Source organism: Zonotrichia albicollis, chromosome 23, assembly GCF_047830755.1.
Source record: "Zonotrichia albicollis isolate bZonAlb1 chromosome 23, bZonAlb1.hap1, whole genome shotgun sequence".
NCBI classification, from domain to species: domain Eukaryota; kingdom Metazoa; phylum Chordata; class Aves; order Passeriformes; family Passerellidae; genus Zonotrichia; species Zonotrichia albicollis.
In genome coordinates this window covers 782,216-799,217 of record NC_133841.1, presented here as the reverse complement: position 1 = coordinate 799,217, position 17,002 = coordinate 782,216, and the positions used below count along the sequence as shown (strand labels likewise).

The following is a 17,002-nucleotide window of genomic DNA, read 5'->3' as shown; positions in this document are numbered from 1 at the left end:
TCTGCCCAAAATCCACCAAATCTTGCCCAAAATCCGGCACCAAATCCTGCCCAAAATCCACCAAATCGTGCCCAAAATCTACCAAATCTTGCCCAAAATCCTGCATCCTGTTAGGAAATGTGGATTTCGCTGGTGGAAAATGGGGAATTTTCTGGTGGGAAATGAGGAATTTTCCTGGTTGGAAATGGGGAATGTCCCTGGTGAGAAATGAGAATTTCTGTGGTGGGAAATGAGAATTTCCTTGGTAGAAAATGCGGAATTTCCCTGGTGAGAAATGAGGAATTTTCCAGGTGAGAAGTGGGGAATTTCCTGGTTGTAAATGGGAATTTTCCTGGTGAGAAATGGGGAATTTTCCAGGTGTGAAATGAGGAATTTTCCTGGTGAGAAATGGAAATTTTCCAGGTGTGAAATGAGGAATTTTCCAGGTGGGAAATGGGAATTTTCCAGGTGTGAAATGGGGAATTTCCTGGTTGTAAATGGGAATTTTCCTGGTGAGAAATGGGGAATTTTCCTGATGGGAAATGAGAATTTTCCAGGTGTGAAATGGGAATTTTCCAGGTGAGAAATGGGAATTTTCCTGGTTATAAATGGGAATTTTCCTGATGTGAAATGAGGAATTTTCCAGGTGTGAAATGGGAAATTTTCCAGGTGTGAAATGGAAATTTTCCAGGTGTGAAATGGGGAATTTTCCTGGTGAGAAATGGGGAATTTCCTTGGTAGAAAATGCAGAATGTTCCTGATTGTAAATGGGAATTTTCCAGGTGTGAAATGGAAATTTTCCAGGTGGGAAATGGGAATTTTCCAGGTGTGAAATGGAAATTTTCCAGGTGGGAAATGGGAATTTTCCAGGTGGGAAATGGGAATTTTCCTGGTTGTAAATGGGGAATTTCCTGGTTGTAAATGAGGAATTTTCCAGGTGAGAAATGGGAATTTTCCTGGTGGGAAATGGGAATTTCCTTGGTAGAAAATGCAGAATTTTCCAGGTGGGAAATGGAAATTTTCCTGGTGTGAAATGGGGAATTTTCCAGGTGGGCAATGGGAATTTCCTTGGTAGAAAATGCGGAATTTTCCTGGTGGGAAATGGGAATTTTCCAGGTGAGAAATGAGGAATTTTCCTGGTTGTAAATGGGAATTTTCCAGGTGGGAAATGGGAATTTTCCTGGTGAGAAATGAGGAATTTCCCTGGTGAGAAATGGGAATTTTCCTGGTGTGAAATGTGGAAATTTCCTGGTTATAAATGAGGAATTTTCCAGGTGTGAAATGAGGAATTTTCCAGGTGGGAAATGGGAATTTCCTTGGTAGAAAATGCAGAATTTTCCTGGGAAATGGGAATTGTCCCACCCTGTGATTTCCCCAGCCCTGGCTGGGCCTTTGAGCAAAGGAAATTTTGGGAGCGGAGCTGCAAACCCAACACCGCGCACGAGGCCCCGTTGGGCAGATCCCTGCTGGTTTCTGTTGTACAGAAGAATTCCGATTATTCCGATTATTCTGATTATTCCCGTGATTTTTTTTTGGTTTGGGGTCGGTTTTTTTTTTTTGGGGTTGGGTTTTTTTTGTGTTTTTGGGGGTTTTTTTTTGGGGTTTTTTTCTTTGTGCAATAAAGTTTTGTTTTGGCAGAACGGAGCCCGCGCTGTTCCTCGCTGGGAATTCTGATGGAATCACGGCAGCCCAGGGCAGCATTCCCAGTTTTCCCAGTGTTTTCCTGGTTTTCCCCAATCTGGGGCGTTTCCACCCAAAGCAGGCAGTGCTTTTCCAGCGCACAGAACTTCCCAAACTCAGGAATTTTTGTACAAAAATTTTTTTATTATTCCCTGGGATTGGGGAGGGAGCCAGGGAGGGATCCCGAGGATCCGGGAGGGATTCCCGGGAATTCCAGGGGGGATTCCAGGAGGGATCCTGGGAGGGATTCAAGGGGAGATTCCCAAAGATTCCAGCTGGGATTCCAGGAGGGATTCCAGGAGGGATTTCAGGAGGGATTTCAGAAGGGATTCCCAAAGATTCCAGCTGGGATTCCAGGAGAGATCCCAAGGATCCGGGAGGGATTCAAGGGGAGATTCCCAAAGATTCCAGCTGGGATTCCTGAGGATCCAGGGAGGGATTCCCAAAGATTCCAGCTGAGATTCAAGGAGAGATTCCCAAAGATTCCAGCTGGGATTCAAGGAGAGATCCCAAGGATCCGGGAGGGATTCAAGGGGAGATTCCCAAAGATTCCAGCTGGGATTCAAGGAGAGATTCCCAAAGATTCCAGCTGGGATTCCTGAGGGTCCAGGGAGGGATTCCCAAGGATTCCAGGGGGGATTCAAGGAGAGATTCCCAAAGATTCCAGCTGGGATTCCTGAGGATCTGGGAGGGATTCCCGGGAATTCCAGGGAGGATTTCAGGAGGGATTCCCAAAGATTCCAGGAGGGATTTCAGAAGGGATTCCCAAAGATTCCAGCTGGGATTCCAGGAGAGATCCCAAGGATCCGGGAGGGATTTCAGAAGGGATTCCCAAAGATTCCAGCTGAAATTCAAGGGGAGATTCCCAAAGATTCCAGCTGGGATTCCTGAGGGTCCAGGGAGGGATTCCCAAAGATTCCAGGGGGGATTTCAGGAGGGATTTCAGGAGGGATTCCCGAAGATTCCAGCTGGGATTCAAGGAGAGATCCCGAGGATCCGGGAGGGATTCAAGGGGAGATTCCCAAAGATTCCAGGAGGGATTCCTGAGGATCCAGGGAGGGATTCCCAGGAATTCCAGGGGGGATTCCAGGAGGGATTCCCAAAGATTCCAGCTGGGATTCCAGGAGGGATTTCAGGAGGGATTCCCAAAGATTCCAGGAGGGATTCAAGGGGAGATTCGCAAAGATTCCAGCTGGGATTGCTGAGGATCCAGGGAGGGATTTCCAAGGATTCCAGCTGGGATTTCAGGAGGGATTCCCAAAGATTCCAGCTGGGATTCCTGAGGACAATTCCAGTGGGAATCGCAGCCGGGATTCCAGGAGGGATTGCTGAGAATTCCCAGAGGGATTCAAGGAGAGATTGGCGAAGATCCCAGGAGGGATTCCCGAGGATTCCCGAGGATCCCAGGAGGGATTCCCGAGGATTCCAGCCAGGATTCCTGGTGGGGATTCCAGGGCACAATTCCCAAGGATCCTGGGTGGGAATTTCAGCTGGGATTCCAAGGACTCGAGGAGCAATTCCCAGGGAATCCCAGTAGGGATTCCAGGGGAGATTCCTGAGGATTCCAGGGGGAAATCCTGGAATTTCCCCCTGGAATTCCTGAGGGTTCTGGGAGGGATTCCCGAGGATTCCAGGGAGGATTTTCAAGGATCCAGTGAGGGATTCCAGCTGGGATTCTGAGGGATTCCAAGGAAGGATTCCTGAGGATTCCAGGAGGGATTCCCAAGGATCCTGGGTGGGAATTCCAGCTGGGATTCCGAGGGCTCCAGGAAGGAGATTCCCAAGGATCCCAGGAGGGATTAAAGGGGAGATTCCTGAGGATCCCAGGAAGGATTTCCAAGGATTCCAGAGTGGATTCCAGCCAAGAATCCAGGAGGGATTAAAGGGGAGATTCCCAAGGATCCTGTGAGAGATTCCAGCTGGAATTCCAGAGGGTTTAAGGAGGGATTTTCAAGGATCCTGGGCGAGATTCCAGCCGGGATTCCGAGGGCTCCAGGGCTGTTCCCGGCTCTCAGGTCCCGTCCTGCCCGTGCAGCTCCGAGAAAAGCGCGGGGAGCCAGAACTGCGGCTCGGCCGGAGCCTGCGCGTCCAGCCAGGCCATGCCCTCCTTCAGCAGGTGATCCTGGAAAAATGGGGAAAAAATGGGAAAAATGGGATTGGGAATAATGGGAATGGGAACCAGCCAGGCCATGCCCTCCTTCAGCAGGTGATCCTGGAAAAATGGGGAAAAAATGGGAAAAATGGGAAAAAATGGGAATAATGGCATTGGGAACCAGCCAGGCCATGCCCTCCTTCAGCAGGTGATCCTGGAAAAATGGGGAAAAAATGGGGAAAATGGGAATAATGGGAATGGGAACCAGCCAGGCCATGCCCTCCTTCAGCAGGTGATCCTGGAAAAATGGGGAAAAATGGGAAAAAATGGGAAAAATGGGAATGGGAGCCAGCCAGGCCGTGCCCTCCTTCAGCAGGTGGTCCTGGAAAAACAGGAAAAATGGGAATAATGGCATTGGGAACCAGCCAGGCCATGCCCTCCTTCAGCAGGTGATCCTGCAGGGAAAAATGGGGAAAATGGGAAAAATGGGAAAAATGGCATTGGGAACCAGCCAGGCCATGCCCTCCTTCAGCAGGTGATCCTGGAAAAACAGGAAAAATGGGAAAAAATGGGAAAAAATGGGAATAATGGCACTGGGAACCAGCCAGGCCATGCCCTCCTTCAGCAGGTGATCCTGGAAAAATGGGGAAAAATGGGAAAAAATGGGAATAATGGGAATGGGAACCAGCCAGGCCATGCCCTCCTTCAGCAGGTGATCCTGGAAAAACGGGAAAAATGGGAAAAATGGGAAAAACGGGAAAAATGAGATTGGGAATGGGAATGGGAACCAGCCAGGCTGTGCCCTCCTTCAGCAGGTGATCCTGGAAAAATGGGAAAAATGGGAATAATGGCATTGGGAGCCAGCCAGGCCATGCCCTCCTTCAGCAGGTGATCCTGCAGGGAAAAATGGGAAAAATGGGAAAAACGGGAATGGGAAAAATGGGATTGGGAGCCAGCCAGGCCATGCCCTCCTTCAGCAGGTGATCCTGGAAAAATGGGGAAAAAATGGGAAAAAAATGGGAATATTGGCATTGGGAACCAGCCAGGCCATGCCCTCCTTCAGCAGGTGATCCTGGAAAAATGGGGAAAAAATGGGGAAAAAATGGGAATAATGGGAATGGGAGCCAGCCAGGCCATGCCCTCCTTCAGCAGGTGATCCTGGAAAAATGGGGAAAAAATGGGGAAAAAATGGGAATAATGGGAATGGGAGCCAGCCAGGCCATGCCCTCCTTCAGCAGGTGATCCTGGAAAAATGGGAAAAATGGGAATAATGGCATTGGGAACCAGCCAGGCCATGCCCTCCTTCAGCAGGTGATCCTGGAAAAATGGGGAAAAAAATGGGAAAAATGGGAATGGGAATAATGGCATTGGGAACCAGCCAGGCCATGCCCTCTTCTTTCCCTGGAGGGAAAAACGGGGAAAAAACGGGAAAAAATGGGGAAAATGGGATTGGGAATGGACTGGGCATGGACTGGGATGTGCTGAGTTGCCGTTCCTGTTCCCATTCCCATTTTCCCGTTTTCCCAGTGTTCCCAGTTGCCATTCCCAGTGTTCCCACTGTTCCCAGTGTTCCCAGTTGCCATTCCCAGTGTTCCCAGTTGCCATTCCCAGTGTTCCCAGTTGCCATTCCCAGTGTTCCCAGTGTTCCCAGTTGCCGTTCCCAGTGTTCCCAGTGTTCCCAGTGTTCCCAGTGTTCCCAGTGTTCCCAGTGCCACCTACCAGCACCTGCTTCGCCCTCTCCGTCTCCCACTTGAGGCTGTCCCGGATCTCGCTGACTGTCACAAATCCCTTTTTCTGGGGAAAAAACGGGAAAAATCAGGGAAAATCAGGAGAAATCCCTCTGGGCTTGAATCCAGCACCACGGTGTGCTCCATGGATTCCCAGTCGCATTCCCAGTACTCCCAGTTGATCCCAGTTCATCCCACGTTCAGCCAGCTGCAGCACCACCGTGTGCTCCATTCCCAATCCCAGTTCAATCCCAGTTTATCCCAGTATTCCCAGTTTATCCCAGTTCAATCCCAGTATTCCCAGTCTATCCCAGTTTATCCCAGTATTCCCAGTTCATTCCCACCTCAGCCAGCTGCAGCACCACCGTGTGGCCCATTCCCAGTTTATCCCAGTTCAATCCCAGTTTATCCCAGTTTATCCCAGTCTATCCCAGTCCCCACCTCGGCCAGCTGCAGCACCACCGTGTGCTCCATTCCCATTCCCAGTTTATCCCAGTTCAATCCCAGTCTATCCCAGTTTCCCACCTCGGCCAGCTGCAGCACCACCGTGTGCTCCATGCCCAGTCTATCCCAGTTTATCCCAGTTTATCCCAGTATTCCCAGTCTATCCCACCTCCGCCAGCTGCAGCACCACCGTGTGCTCCATGCCCAGTTTATCCCAGTTTATCCCAGTTCAATCCCAGTTTCCCACCTCGGCCAGCTGCAGCACCACCGTGTGGCCCATGCCCAGTTCAATCCCAGTTCAATCCCAGTTTATCCCAGTTGATCCCAGTATTCCCAGTTTATCCCAGTATTCCCAGTTTCCCACCTCAGCCAGCTGCAGCACCACCGTGTGCTCCATGCCCAGTTCAATCCCAGTTTATCCCAGTTCAATCCCAGTTTATCCCAGTTTACCCCAGTTCATTCCCACCTCGGCCAGCTGCAGCACCACCGTGTGGTTCAATCCCAGTCTATCCCAGTTCAATCCCAGTCTATCCCAGTTTATCCCAGTATCCCCAGTTCATTCCCACCTCGGCCAGCTGCAGCACCACCGTGTGCTCCATTCCCAGTTGATCCCAGTTCAATCCCCGTTTATCCCAGTTCATTCCCAGTTGATCCCAGTCTATCCCAGTCTATCCCAGTTTATCCCAGTTTATCCCAGTTTATCCCAGTATTCCCAGTTTATCCCACCTCGGCCAGCTGCAGCACCACCGTGTGCTCCATGCCCAGTCTATCCCAGTTCAATCCCAGTTTATCCCAGTCTATCCCAGTATTCCCAGTTTATCCCAATTTCCCACCTCGGCCAGCTGCAGCACCACTGTGTGCTCCATGTTTTCCCAGTTTATCCCAGTTTATCCCAGTCTATCCCAGTTTCCCACCTCGGCCAGCTGCAGCACCACCGTGTGGTCCATGCTGAGCTCGGCCGGCACCGACTGCACCAGCACCGTCCCCCCCACGGGGATGATCCCGAATCCACTGCCCAGAACCTTCAGCTTGCGGATGGCGCGCAGGAGATCGTCCCTGCACGGACACACGGACACACTGACGGACTGACAGCCCAGGTCTGGACAGACAGACAGGCAGACAGACTGACAGACTGACACCCCACAGGGATGATCCCAAACCCGCTGCCCAGCACCTTCACCCACAGCAGATCATCCCTGGACGGACAGACGGACACACTGACTGACAGACTGACACACTGACAGCCCAGATCTGGACAGACAGACTGACAGACTGACACACTGACAGCCCAGATCTGGACAGACAGACTGACAGACAGACACCCCAGATCCGCTGCCCAGCACCTTCACCCGCAGCAGACCATCCCTGGGACGGACAGACAGACAGACGGACAGACTGACTGACAGACTGACACACTGACAGCCCAGATCTGGACAGACTGACAGACAGACAGACGGACAAACAGACTGAATGACTGACACCCCAAATCTGGACAGACACACAGACTGACTGACTGACACTCCAGACCTGGACAGACAGACAGACAGACAGACTGACACACTGACAGCCCAGATCTGGACACACAGACAGACTGATGGACAGACAGACGGACAGACAGACGGACAGACAGACAGACTCCCAGGCCATTTCAGAGCCCAGGAATGGCCCCCAAAATACAGGAAAAACCATGTGGGGGAAAAACATCCTGGATTTGGATTTGGAGGACAAAAAATCACCTTGGGGTTGGATTGTGGGGAAAAATCCTTCCAGGGTTGGTTTTTAGGAAAAAAAAATCATCCTGGCTTGGATTTGTATGGAAAAATCATCCTGGGGCTGAATTCATAGGGGAAAAAGATGTTGGAAAAATCATCCTGGGGTTAGATTTGGGGGGAGAAAATAATCCAATTATAAATATAATCATCCTGGGGTTTATTTTAGGAAAAAATCATCCTGGGGTTTCTTTTAGGAAAAAAATCCTGGGGTTTCTTTTAGGAAAAAATCCTAGGGTTTATTTTAGGAAATAATCCTGGGGTTTATTTTAGGAAAAAAATCCAGGTTGGATTTGTGAGGAAAAATCCTTCCAGGGTTGGTTTTTAGGGAAAAAAAAATTTTCCTGGCTTGGATTTGTATGGAAAAATCATCCTGGGGTTTTTTTTAGGAAAAAATCCTGGGGTTTATTTTAGGAAATAATCCTGGGGTTTCATTTAGGAAAAAAATCCTGGGGTTTATTTTAGGAAAAATCATCCTGGGGTTTCTTTCAGGAAAAAATCCTGGGGTTTATTTTAGGAAATAATCCTGGGGTTTCTTTTAGGAAATAATCCTGGGGTTTCTTTTAGGAAAAATTCCAGGGATTTCTTTTAGGAAATAATCCTGGGGTTTCTTTTAGGAAAAAAATTCTGGGGTTTATTTTAGGAAATAATCCTGGGGTTTCTTTTAGGAAATCATCCTGGGGTTTCTTTTAGGAAAAAATCCAGGTTGGATTTGTGAGAAAAATCCTTCCAGGGTTTTTTTTTAGGGAGAAAAAAAATCTTCCTGGGTTGGATTTGTATGGAAAAATCATCCAGGGGCTGAATTCATAGGGGAAAAAGATGTTGGAAAAATCATCCTGGGGTTAGATTTGGGGGGAGAAAATAATCCAATTATAAATATAATAATCCTGGGGTTTCTTTTAGGAAATAATCCCAGGGATTTCTTTTAGGAAAAAAATCCAGGGGTTTCTTTTAGGAAATAATCCTGGAGTTTATTTTAGGAAAAATAATCCTGGGGTTTCTTTTAGGAAAAAAATCCTTGGGTTTCTTTTAGGAAATAATCCTGGGGTTTCTTTTAGGAAATAATCCTGGGGTTTCTTTTAGGAAAAAATTCTGGGGTTTCTTTTAGGAAAAAATAATCCAGGGGTTTCTTTTAGGAAATAATTCTGGGGTTTCTTTTAGGAAATAATCCTGTGGTTTATTTTAGGAAAAAATCCTGGGGTTTCTTTTAGGAAATAATCCTGGGGTTTCTTTTAGGAAAAATTCCAGGGATTTCTTTTAGGAAATAATTCTGGGGTTTCTTTTAGGAAAAAATCCTGGGGTTTATTTTAGGAAAAATCATCCTGGGGTTTCTTTTAGGAAAAAAATCCTGGGGTTTCTTTTAGGAAAAAATAATCCTGGGGTTTCTTTTAGGAAATAATCCTGGGGTTTATTTTAGGAAATCATCCTGGGGTTTCTTTTAGGAAAAAATCCAGGTTGGATTTGTGAGGAAAAATCCTTCCAGGGTTGGTTTTTAGGGAGAAAAAACAAAAATCTTCCTGGCTTGGATTTGTATGGAAAAATCATCCAGGGGCTGAATCCATAGGGGAAAAAGATGTTGGAAAAATCATCCTGGGGTTAGATTTGGGGGGAGAAAATAATCCAATTATAAATATAATAATCCTGGGGTTTCTTTTAGGAAATAATCCAGGGGTTTATTTTAGGAAAAAATAATCCAGGGGTTTCTTTTAGGAAAAAATCCTGGGGTTTCTTTTAGGAAAAATAATCCTGGGGTTTCTTTTAGGAAATAATCCTGGGGTTTATTTTAGGAAATAATCCCGGGGTTTTTTTAGGAAAAATCATCCTGGGGTTTCTTTTAGGAAATAATCCAGGTTGGATTTGTGAGGAAAAATCCTTCCAGGGTTGGTTTTTAGGGAGAAAAAAAATCTTCCTGGGTTGGATTTGTATGGAAAAATCATCCTGGGGCGGAATTCATAGGGGAAAAAGATGTTGGAAAAATCATCCTGGGGTTAGATTTGGGGGGAGAAAATAATCCAATTATAAATATAATAATCCTGGGGTTTCTTTTAGGAAATAATTCTGGGGTTTCTTTTAGGAAATAATCCTGGGGTTTGTTTTAGGAAAAAATCCTGGGGTTTATATTAGGAAAAAATCCTGGGGTTTCTTTTAGGAAATAATTCTGGGGTTTCTTTTAGGAAATAATTCAAGGGTTTGTTTTAGGAAATAATCCTGGGGTTTATTTTAGGAAAAAATCCTGGGGTTTCTTTTAGGAAAAAATCCTGGGGTTGGATTTTAGGAAAAAATCGTGGGGTTTCTTTTAGGAAAAAATCCTGGGGTTTCTTTTAGGAAAAAATCCTGGGGTTTATTTTAGGAAAAAAATCCTGGGGTTTATTTTAGGAAAAAATAATCCAGGGGTTTCATTTAGGAAAAAATCCTGGGGTTTCTTTTAGGAAAAAATCCTGGGGTTTCTTTTAGGAAAAAATCCTGGGGTTTATTTTAGGAAAAAAATCCTGGGGTTTCTTTTGGGAAAAAATCCTGGGGTTTCTTTTAGGAAAAATCATCCTGGGGTTTCTTTTAGGAAATAATCCGGGTTGGATTTATGAGGAAAAATCCTTGCAGGTGTTGGATTTTTAGGGAAAAGCCACCCTGGGGTTGGATTTTAGGGGGAATCATCCCGGGCAGGAGCAGCAGCAGAGCTGGGCTGGAACAGCTGGAACAGCTGGAGCTGCACCCCTGGGGTTCCTGAGGGGTTTTGGGGATTCCTGAGGGATTTTGGGGGATTTTGGGGGGTTTTGAGGGATTCCCAGCCACTCACGCGCTGACGTCCTGCGCGAATTTGCCGCGGCCCTTGAGCACCTCCTGCTGCAGCTCCTCCAGCGTGATCAGCCCTGCAATGGGAGCAGGGTCAGTACTGCTTTCATGGGGTTTTATGGGATTTTTTTAAATGGGATTTTTGGCATTTTTATGGGATTTTTAGGGGATTTTTATGGGATTTTTTGGGGGATTTTTTAGGGATTTTTTTGGGATTTTTAAGGGATTTTTGGGGGATTTTTTGGAGATTTTTATGGGGTTTTTGGGTTTTTTGGGATTTTTTGGGGGTTTTTATGGGATTTTTTGGGGGAATTTTTAAGGGATTTTTTTGGGATTTTTTGGAGATTTTCAGGGGGACTTTTATGGGATTTTTTGGAGATTTTCAGGGGGATTTTTATGAGATTTTTTGGGGGATTTTTATGGGATTTTTTGGGGATTTCTTGTGGGATTTTTAAGGGATTTTTGGGGGATTTTTTGGGATTTTTTGGGATTTTAATGGGATTTTTTGGAGATTTTTAAGGGATTTTTATGGGATTTTTTGTAGATATTTATGGGATTTTTTGGGGATTTTTAAGGGATTTTTAAGGGATTTTAAAGGAAATTTTTTTCCTTTTTTTTGGGATTCTTTGGAGATTTTCAGGGGGATTTTTATGGGATTTTTTTGAGATTTTCAGGGGGTTTTTTTGGAGATTTTCGGGGGGATTTTTATGGGATTTTTTGGAGATTTTCAGGGGGATTTTTATGGGATTTTTTTGGGGATTTTGATGGGATTTTGATGGGATTTTTGGGGAGATTTTTTTTTAATGGGACTTTTTTTTATATTTTGGGGAATTTTATGGGATTTTTTTGGGGGGGTATTTTTAAAAAATTTTTGGGGGATTTTTAGAGGATTTTTAATTGCATTTTTTGGGATTCTTATGCGATTTATTAGCAGATTTTTTAGGGATTTTTTGGGCTTTATGGGTTTTGTGGGGTTCAGGGCCCATTCCTGGTGTGAATTTGCTCTTTTGGGATGAAGAACATCCAAACCCTCTGGAGATGGCCGGGATCTGTTGGGTTGTTCCCTGTTCCCATGGAGTGATGGGATTGGGGAGGGATCCCTGGGACCAGGGGATGATGGATCAATGGATCAGGGGATGAGGGATCAATGGATCCCTGGGATCAGGGGATGGGGATCAATGGATCTCTGGGATCAGGGGATGGGGATCAATTGATCCCTGGGATCAGGGGATGGGGATCAATGGATCCCTGGGATCAGGGGATGGGGATCAATGGATCTCTGGGATCAGGGGATGGGGATCAATGGATCTCTGGGATCAGGGGATGGGGATCAATGGATCCCTGGGATCAGGGGATGGGGATCAATGGATCTCTGGGATCAGGGGATGGGGATCAATGGATCTCTGGGATCAGGGGATGGGGATCAATGGATCCCTGGGATCAGGGGATGGGGATCAATGGATCCCTGGGATCAGGGGATGGGGATCAATGGATCTCTGGGATCAGGGGATGATGGATCAATGGATCCCTGGGATCAGGGGATCAATGGATCTCTGGGATCAGGGGATGGGGATCAATGGATCCCTGGGACCAGGGGATGATGGATCAATGGATCAGGGGATGATGGATCAATGGATCCCTGGGACCAGGGGATGATGGATCAATGGATCTCTGGGATCAGGGGATGATGGATCAATGGATCCCTGGGATCAGGGGATGGGGATCAATGGATCCCTGGGATCAGGGGATGATGGATCAATGGATCCCTGGGATCAGGGGATGGGGATGGATCAATGGATCCCTGGGATCAGGGGATGATGGATCAATGGATCCCTGGGATCAGGGGATGGGGATGGATCAATGGATCCCTGGGATCAGGGGATGATGGATCAATGGATCTCTGGGGTCAGGGGATGGGGATCAATGGATCTGTGGGATCAGGGGATGATGGATCAATGGATCTCTGGGATCAGGGGATGGGGATCAATGGATCCCTGGGATCAGGGGATCAATGGATCCCTGGGATCAGGGGATACTGGATCCCTGGGATCAGGGGATGGGGATCAATGGATCTCTGGGACCAGGGGATGGGGATCAATGGATCCCTGGGATCAGGGGATGGGGATGGATCAATGGATCCCTGGGATCAGGGGATGATGGATCAATGGATCAGGGGATGGGGATCAATGGATCCCTGGGATCAGGGGATGATGGATCAATGGATCTCTGGGATCAGGGGATGGGGATCAATGGATCTGTGGGATCAGGGGATGATGGATCAATGGATCCCTGGGATCAGGGGATGATGGATCAATGGATCTCTGGGATCAGGGGATCAATGGATCTCTGGGACCAGGGGATGGGGATCAATGGATCTCTGGGATCAGCGGCTCCCTGCCCACCCGGTGCCCACCCCAGTGCCCGCCCCAGTGCCCACCCCGGTGCCCAGCCTGGTGCCCACCTCCGTTGCGGTGCCGCAGTGCCAGGCACACCTCGATGATCTGCACCCCCAGCTCGTAGTAGAAGTCTCCGACCCCGAGCACCTCGGCCCAGAAACCCTTCCCAGCTTTGGGGGGCAGGGACAGGGATCGGATACGGGACCCCCGAGCCCGGCCCTGGGACATTGGGTGGGCTCTGTGCCCCCCATTGTCCCCCTGTTATCCCCCCCATTGTCCCCCTGTCCCCACATTGTCCCCCCATTATTCCCCTGTTTCCCCCCTGTTATCCCCCCCCCTGGTCCCCACTGGGGTGTCCTCATTGTCACCCCATTATCCCCCTCCTGTCCCCTATTGTCCCTCCTGTTCCCCCCCACCATTATCCCCCATTCCCCCCATCACTGTCCCCCTGCTGTCCCTCCATTATTCCCCTGTTGTTCCCCCCATTGTCCCCATGTCTGTCCCCCTGTCCCTGTCCCCTGTCTGTCCCTGTTATCCCCCCTGTTATCCCCCACCATTATCCCCCCATTATTCCCCTGTTATCCCCCCCATTGTCCCCCTGTCCCTGTCCCCTGTCTGTCCCTGTTATCCCCCACCATTATTCCCCCATTATTCCCCTGTTATCCCCCCCATTGTCCCCCATTGTCCCCCCGCTGTCCCCTCATTGTCCCCCTGTCTGTCCCCCTGTCTGTCCCCGTTATCCCCCTCCTGTTCCCCCCGTTATCCGTTATCCCCCTCCTCTTCCCCCCCGTTATCCCCCACCATTATCCCCCCATTATTCCCCTGTTATCCCCCTTTGTCCCCCACTGTTATCCCCCTGTCTGTCCCCGTGTCCCCCCGTCTGTCCGTCTGTCCCCTGTCCGCGCTCACAGGCCAGCGGGTCGACGCCGATGGCGGCGCACATGTGCTGGAACTGCAGCCGGAACTCGGGGCTGCGCCGGATCTCCTGCTTGTGCTTGCTGGCAAAGGCCTGCAGGTGCGTGCGGAACGTCTCCAGCTGCTTGGACATCTGGGACAGACGGACAGACAGACGGACATGGGGACAGATGGACACAGGGATCAGGGCCATGGGGACACAGGGCTGGGACACAGGGATGGCACATGGGGACACAGCCATGGGCTGTGCTTGCTGGCAAAGGCCTGCAGGTGCGTGCGGAACGTCTCCAGCTGCTTGGACATCTGGCACGGACGGACAGACAGACGGACATGGGGACAGATGGACACAGGGATCAGGGACATGGGGACACAGGGCTGGGACACAGGGATGGCACATGGGGACACAGCCATGGGCAAAGGCCTGCAGGTGCGTGCGGAATGCCTCCAGCTGCTTGGACATCTGGCACGGACAGACAGACGGACATGGGGACAGATGGACACAGGGATCAGGGACATGGGGACACAGGGATGGCACATGGGGACACAGCCATGGGCTGTGCTTGCTGGCAAAGGCCTGCAGGTGCGTGCGGAACGTCTCCAGCTGCTTGGACATCTGGCACGGACGGACAGACAGACGGACACACAGACATGGGGCACAGGGGCACAGACAGGGCCGAGAGCGGACCCCGGGGCCCACAGAGGGATTTCCCACCTGCGCCAGCTGATCCTCAGCCAGGACCGTGCCGCGCTCCTTGTACTTGGCCTGAGGGGAGACACCGTGAGGGCACGGCCGGCCCGGGAGGGTCCCGAACCGGAGCGGCCAAACCGGGACAGTCCCGGGCTGGGACAGCCCCGAACCGGCCCGGTCCCGCCCACGCCGGTGCCGCAGCTTCTCCCGCGGGCTCCGAACCCAGCCCCGGCTCTGGGGGTCCCCTCAGAGCTGCCACCCCCGCACCGAGCCCCGAACCCTCCCGTGTCCCCCGGTCTGTCCCGCTGTCCCCCGGTCTGTCCCGTGTCCCCCGTCCCGTTCCCAGCCCTGTCCCGTTCCCCATTCCCGGTGACCTCCGTCAGTTTCCTCCGGGCGATCGCCCCCGCCCCCACCCCCCGCCGGTGCATCCCGGCCCCGCCGCCGCCGGCGCCGCGGTGGATACGTCATCGGGCGCGACGCGCTGCGTCACCGGGAGCGACGCGTGACGCCTCCAGCGCGCCGTGGAGACGTCATCGAGCGCGACGCTTGGCGTAATCCAGAGCGACGCGTGACGTCATCCAGCGCGCCGCCCGCTGGAAGGGCTCCGCCCCCCGCGGGAAAAATGGCGGCACCGCCGGGAGGGAAAGGGTTAAAGGATAAAGGGCTGAAGAATAAAGGGTTAAAATGCTAAATGGCATTGTTGTCACTTTTAGTTTTGGAATTTTAATTTTTATTACTTTATTAGTGTTATTATTAGCGTTGTAATTATCATTCTTTGCGTTTATGCATTAATTATATTACAGTGCACTACACTGTATCACACCTTGTCCCGTTGTATCACGTTATTTTCGGGCCGTTGTCGTTATTTTGATTTTTTTAATTTGGATTCCCCGTCCCGCTGCCGCTGCCGGTGCCGGCCTCTGCCTGGCTTGCATGGGAATGGCCTGGCTCGGCCGGCAGGGGGGGACAGACACCGGGACAGACAGACGGACAGACAGACAGCGGGGACGGGACAGACAGACAGACAGACACCGGGACAGACAGACAGCGGGAGTGGGACAGACAGACAGACAGACACCGGGACAGATAGACAGACAGACACTGGGAATGGGAATGGGACAGACAGACACCGGGGATGGGAACGGGAACGGGACAGACAGACACGGGGAATGTGAAAAGGACAGACAGACAGACAGACACTGAGAATGGGAATGGGACAAACAGACACCGGGACAGACAGACAGACACTGGGGAATGGGACAGACAGACACCGGGGATGGGAACGGGAACGGGACAGACAGACACGGGGAATGTGAAAAGGACAGACAGACAGACAGACACTGAGAATGGGAATGGGACAAACAGACACCGGGACAGACAGACAGACACTGGGGAATGGGACAGACAGACAAACAACGGGACAGACAGGCGGCGGGAATGTGAACAGGACAGACAGACAGACACTGGGAATGGGACAGACAGACACCGGGACAGACAGACAGACAGACAGACATCGGGAATGGGAACAGGAGAGACAGACAGACAGACACTGGGAATGGGAATGGGAATGGGAATGGGAATGGGAATAGGACAGACAAACAGACACCGGGGAATGGGACAGACAAACAACGGGACAGACAGACACTGGGAATGTGAACAGGACAGACAGACACTGGCAATGGGCATGGGACAGACAGACAGACACCGGGGATGGTAATGGGAATGGGACAGACAGACAGACAGACACCGGGGAATGTGAACGGGACAGACAGACAGACACCGGGGATGGTAATGTGAACAGGACAGACAGACACCGGGGACGGGACCCACATTCCCGCCGTTCCCGTTCCCGTTCCCGTTCCCGCTCCCGCCGGGGCCGGGCCGGGAAGGGCCCGGCAGTGACAGACGGGCCCGGACACTGAAATCATTGTCAGCAATTTCAATTGTTGTCCCATTCATTGTCATTCATTGATTGAATTTCGCGGGGCACCAAATTCAATTTATTGTCAGCAAAGTCCTTGGCGGGGAGCGGCGGCCTTGGATCCGCGGCTGGAGACAAATCTGCCGCCAAAAATGAACATTGTGGGCTCTGGGTTGAATTATTTGGCACCTGGGGGGAGAAAATTGAGCTTTGTTTATTATTTTTCACGTTTTATTTTATTTTATAATATGTCTATATATTTTATTTTATTTATATATATATATAAATATATCTATATATTTTTATTTTATAATGTATCTATATATTTTATTTTATTTTTATATCTATATTTATTTTATTTATATTTTTCTTCTATTTATTTCTATACATTATCTCTATTTATAATTTATTTGTATTAGTATTTACAATTAATAATTTTTTTACAATCTATAAAATTATATTTAATATAATAATAATATGAAATATTATAAAAATATATATTTTATATAAAATATATATTTATATATATAATATATATTTATATATTATATATATTATATATTTATAATTTATATAAAATTATATATTTTATATAAAATAT

At 49.2% G+C, this 17,002-nt stretch overlaps 1 protein-coding gene across 2 annotated transcripts; it reads right to left on the bottom strand.

The window, feature by feature from the left end:
* Positions 1–3,064: 3,064 nt before the first annotated feature.
* SNF8 (SNF8 subunit of ESCRT-II) lies at positions 3,065–14,988 on the bottom strand. 2 transcript variants are annotated; one of them, XM_074557538.1, is made up of 8 exons: positions 14,855–14,980; positions 14,505–14,555; positions 13,787–13,925; positions 12,943–13,047; positions 10,486–10,558; positions 6,837–6,978; positions 5,471–5,545; positions 3,065–3,781 (listed from the first exon to the last, which is right to left on the bottom strand). In XM_074557538.1, exons 1-8 carry the CDS (start codon positions 14,906–14,908, stop codon positions 3,671–3,673), a joined length of 750 nt encoding a protein of 249 aa, XP_074413639.1. In that variant the 5' UTR covers positions 14,909–14,980; the 3' UTR covers positions 3,065–3,670. The 2 variants fall into 2 exon arrangements, with proteins under 2 accessions (XP_074413639.1, XP_074413638.1); XM_074557537.1 differs by lacking the exon at positions 3,065–3,781 and adding an exon at positions 4,796–5,068 and having other exon boundaries at positions 14,855–14,988.
* Between the last annotated feature and the right edge of the window lie 2,014 nt (positions 14,989–17,002).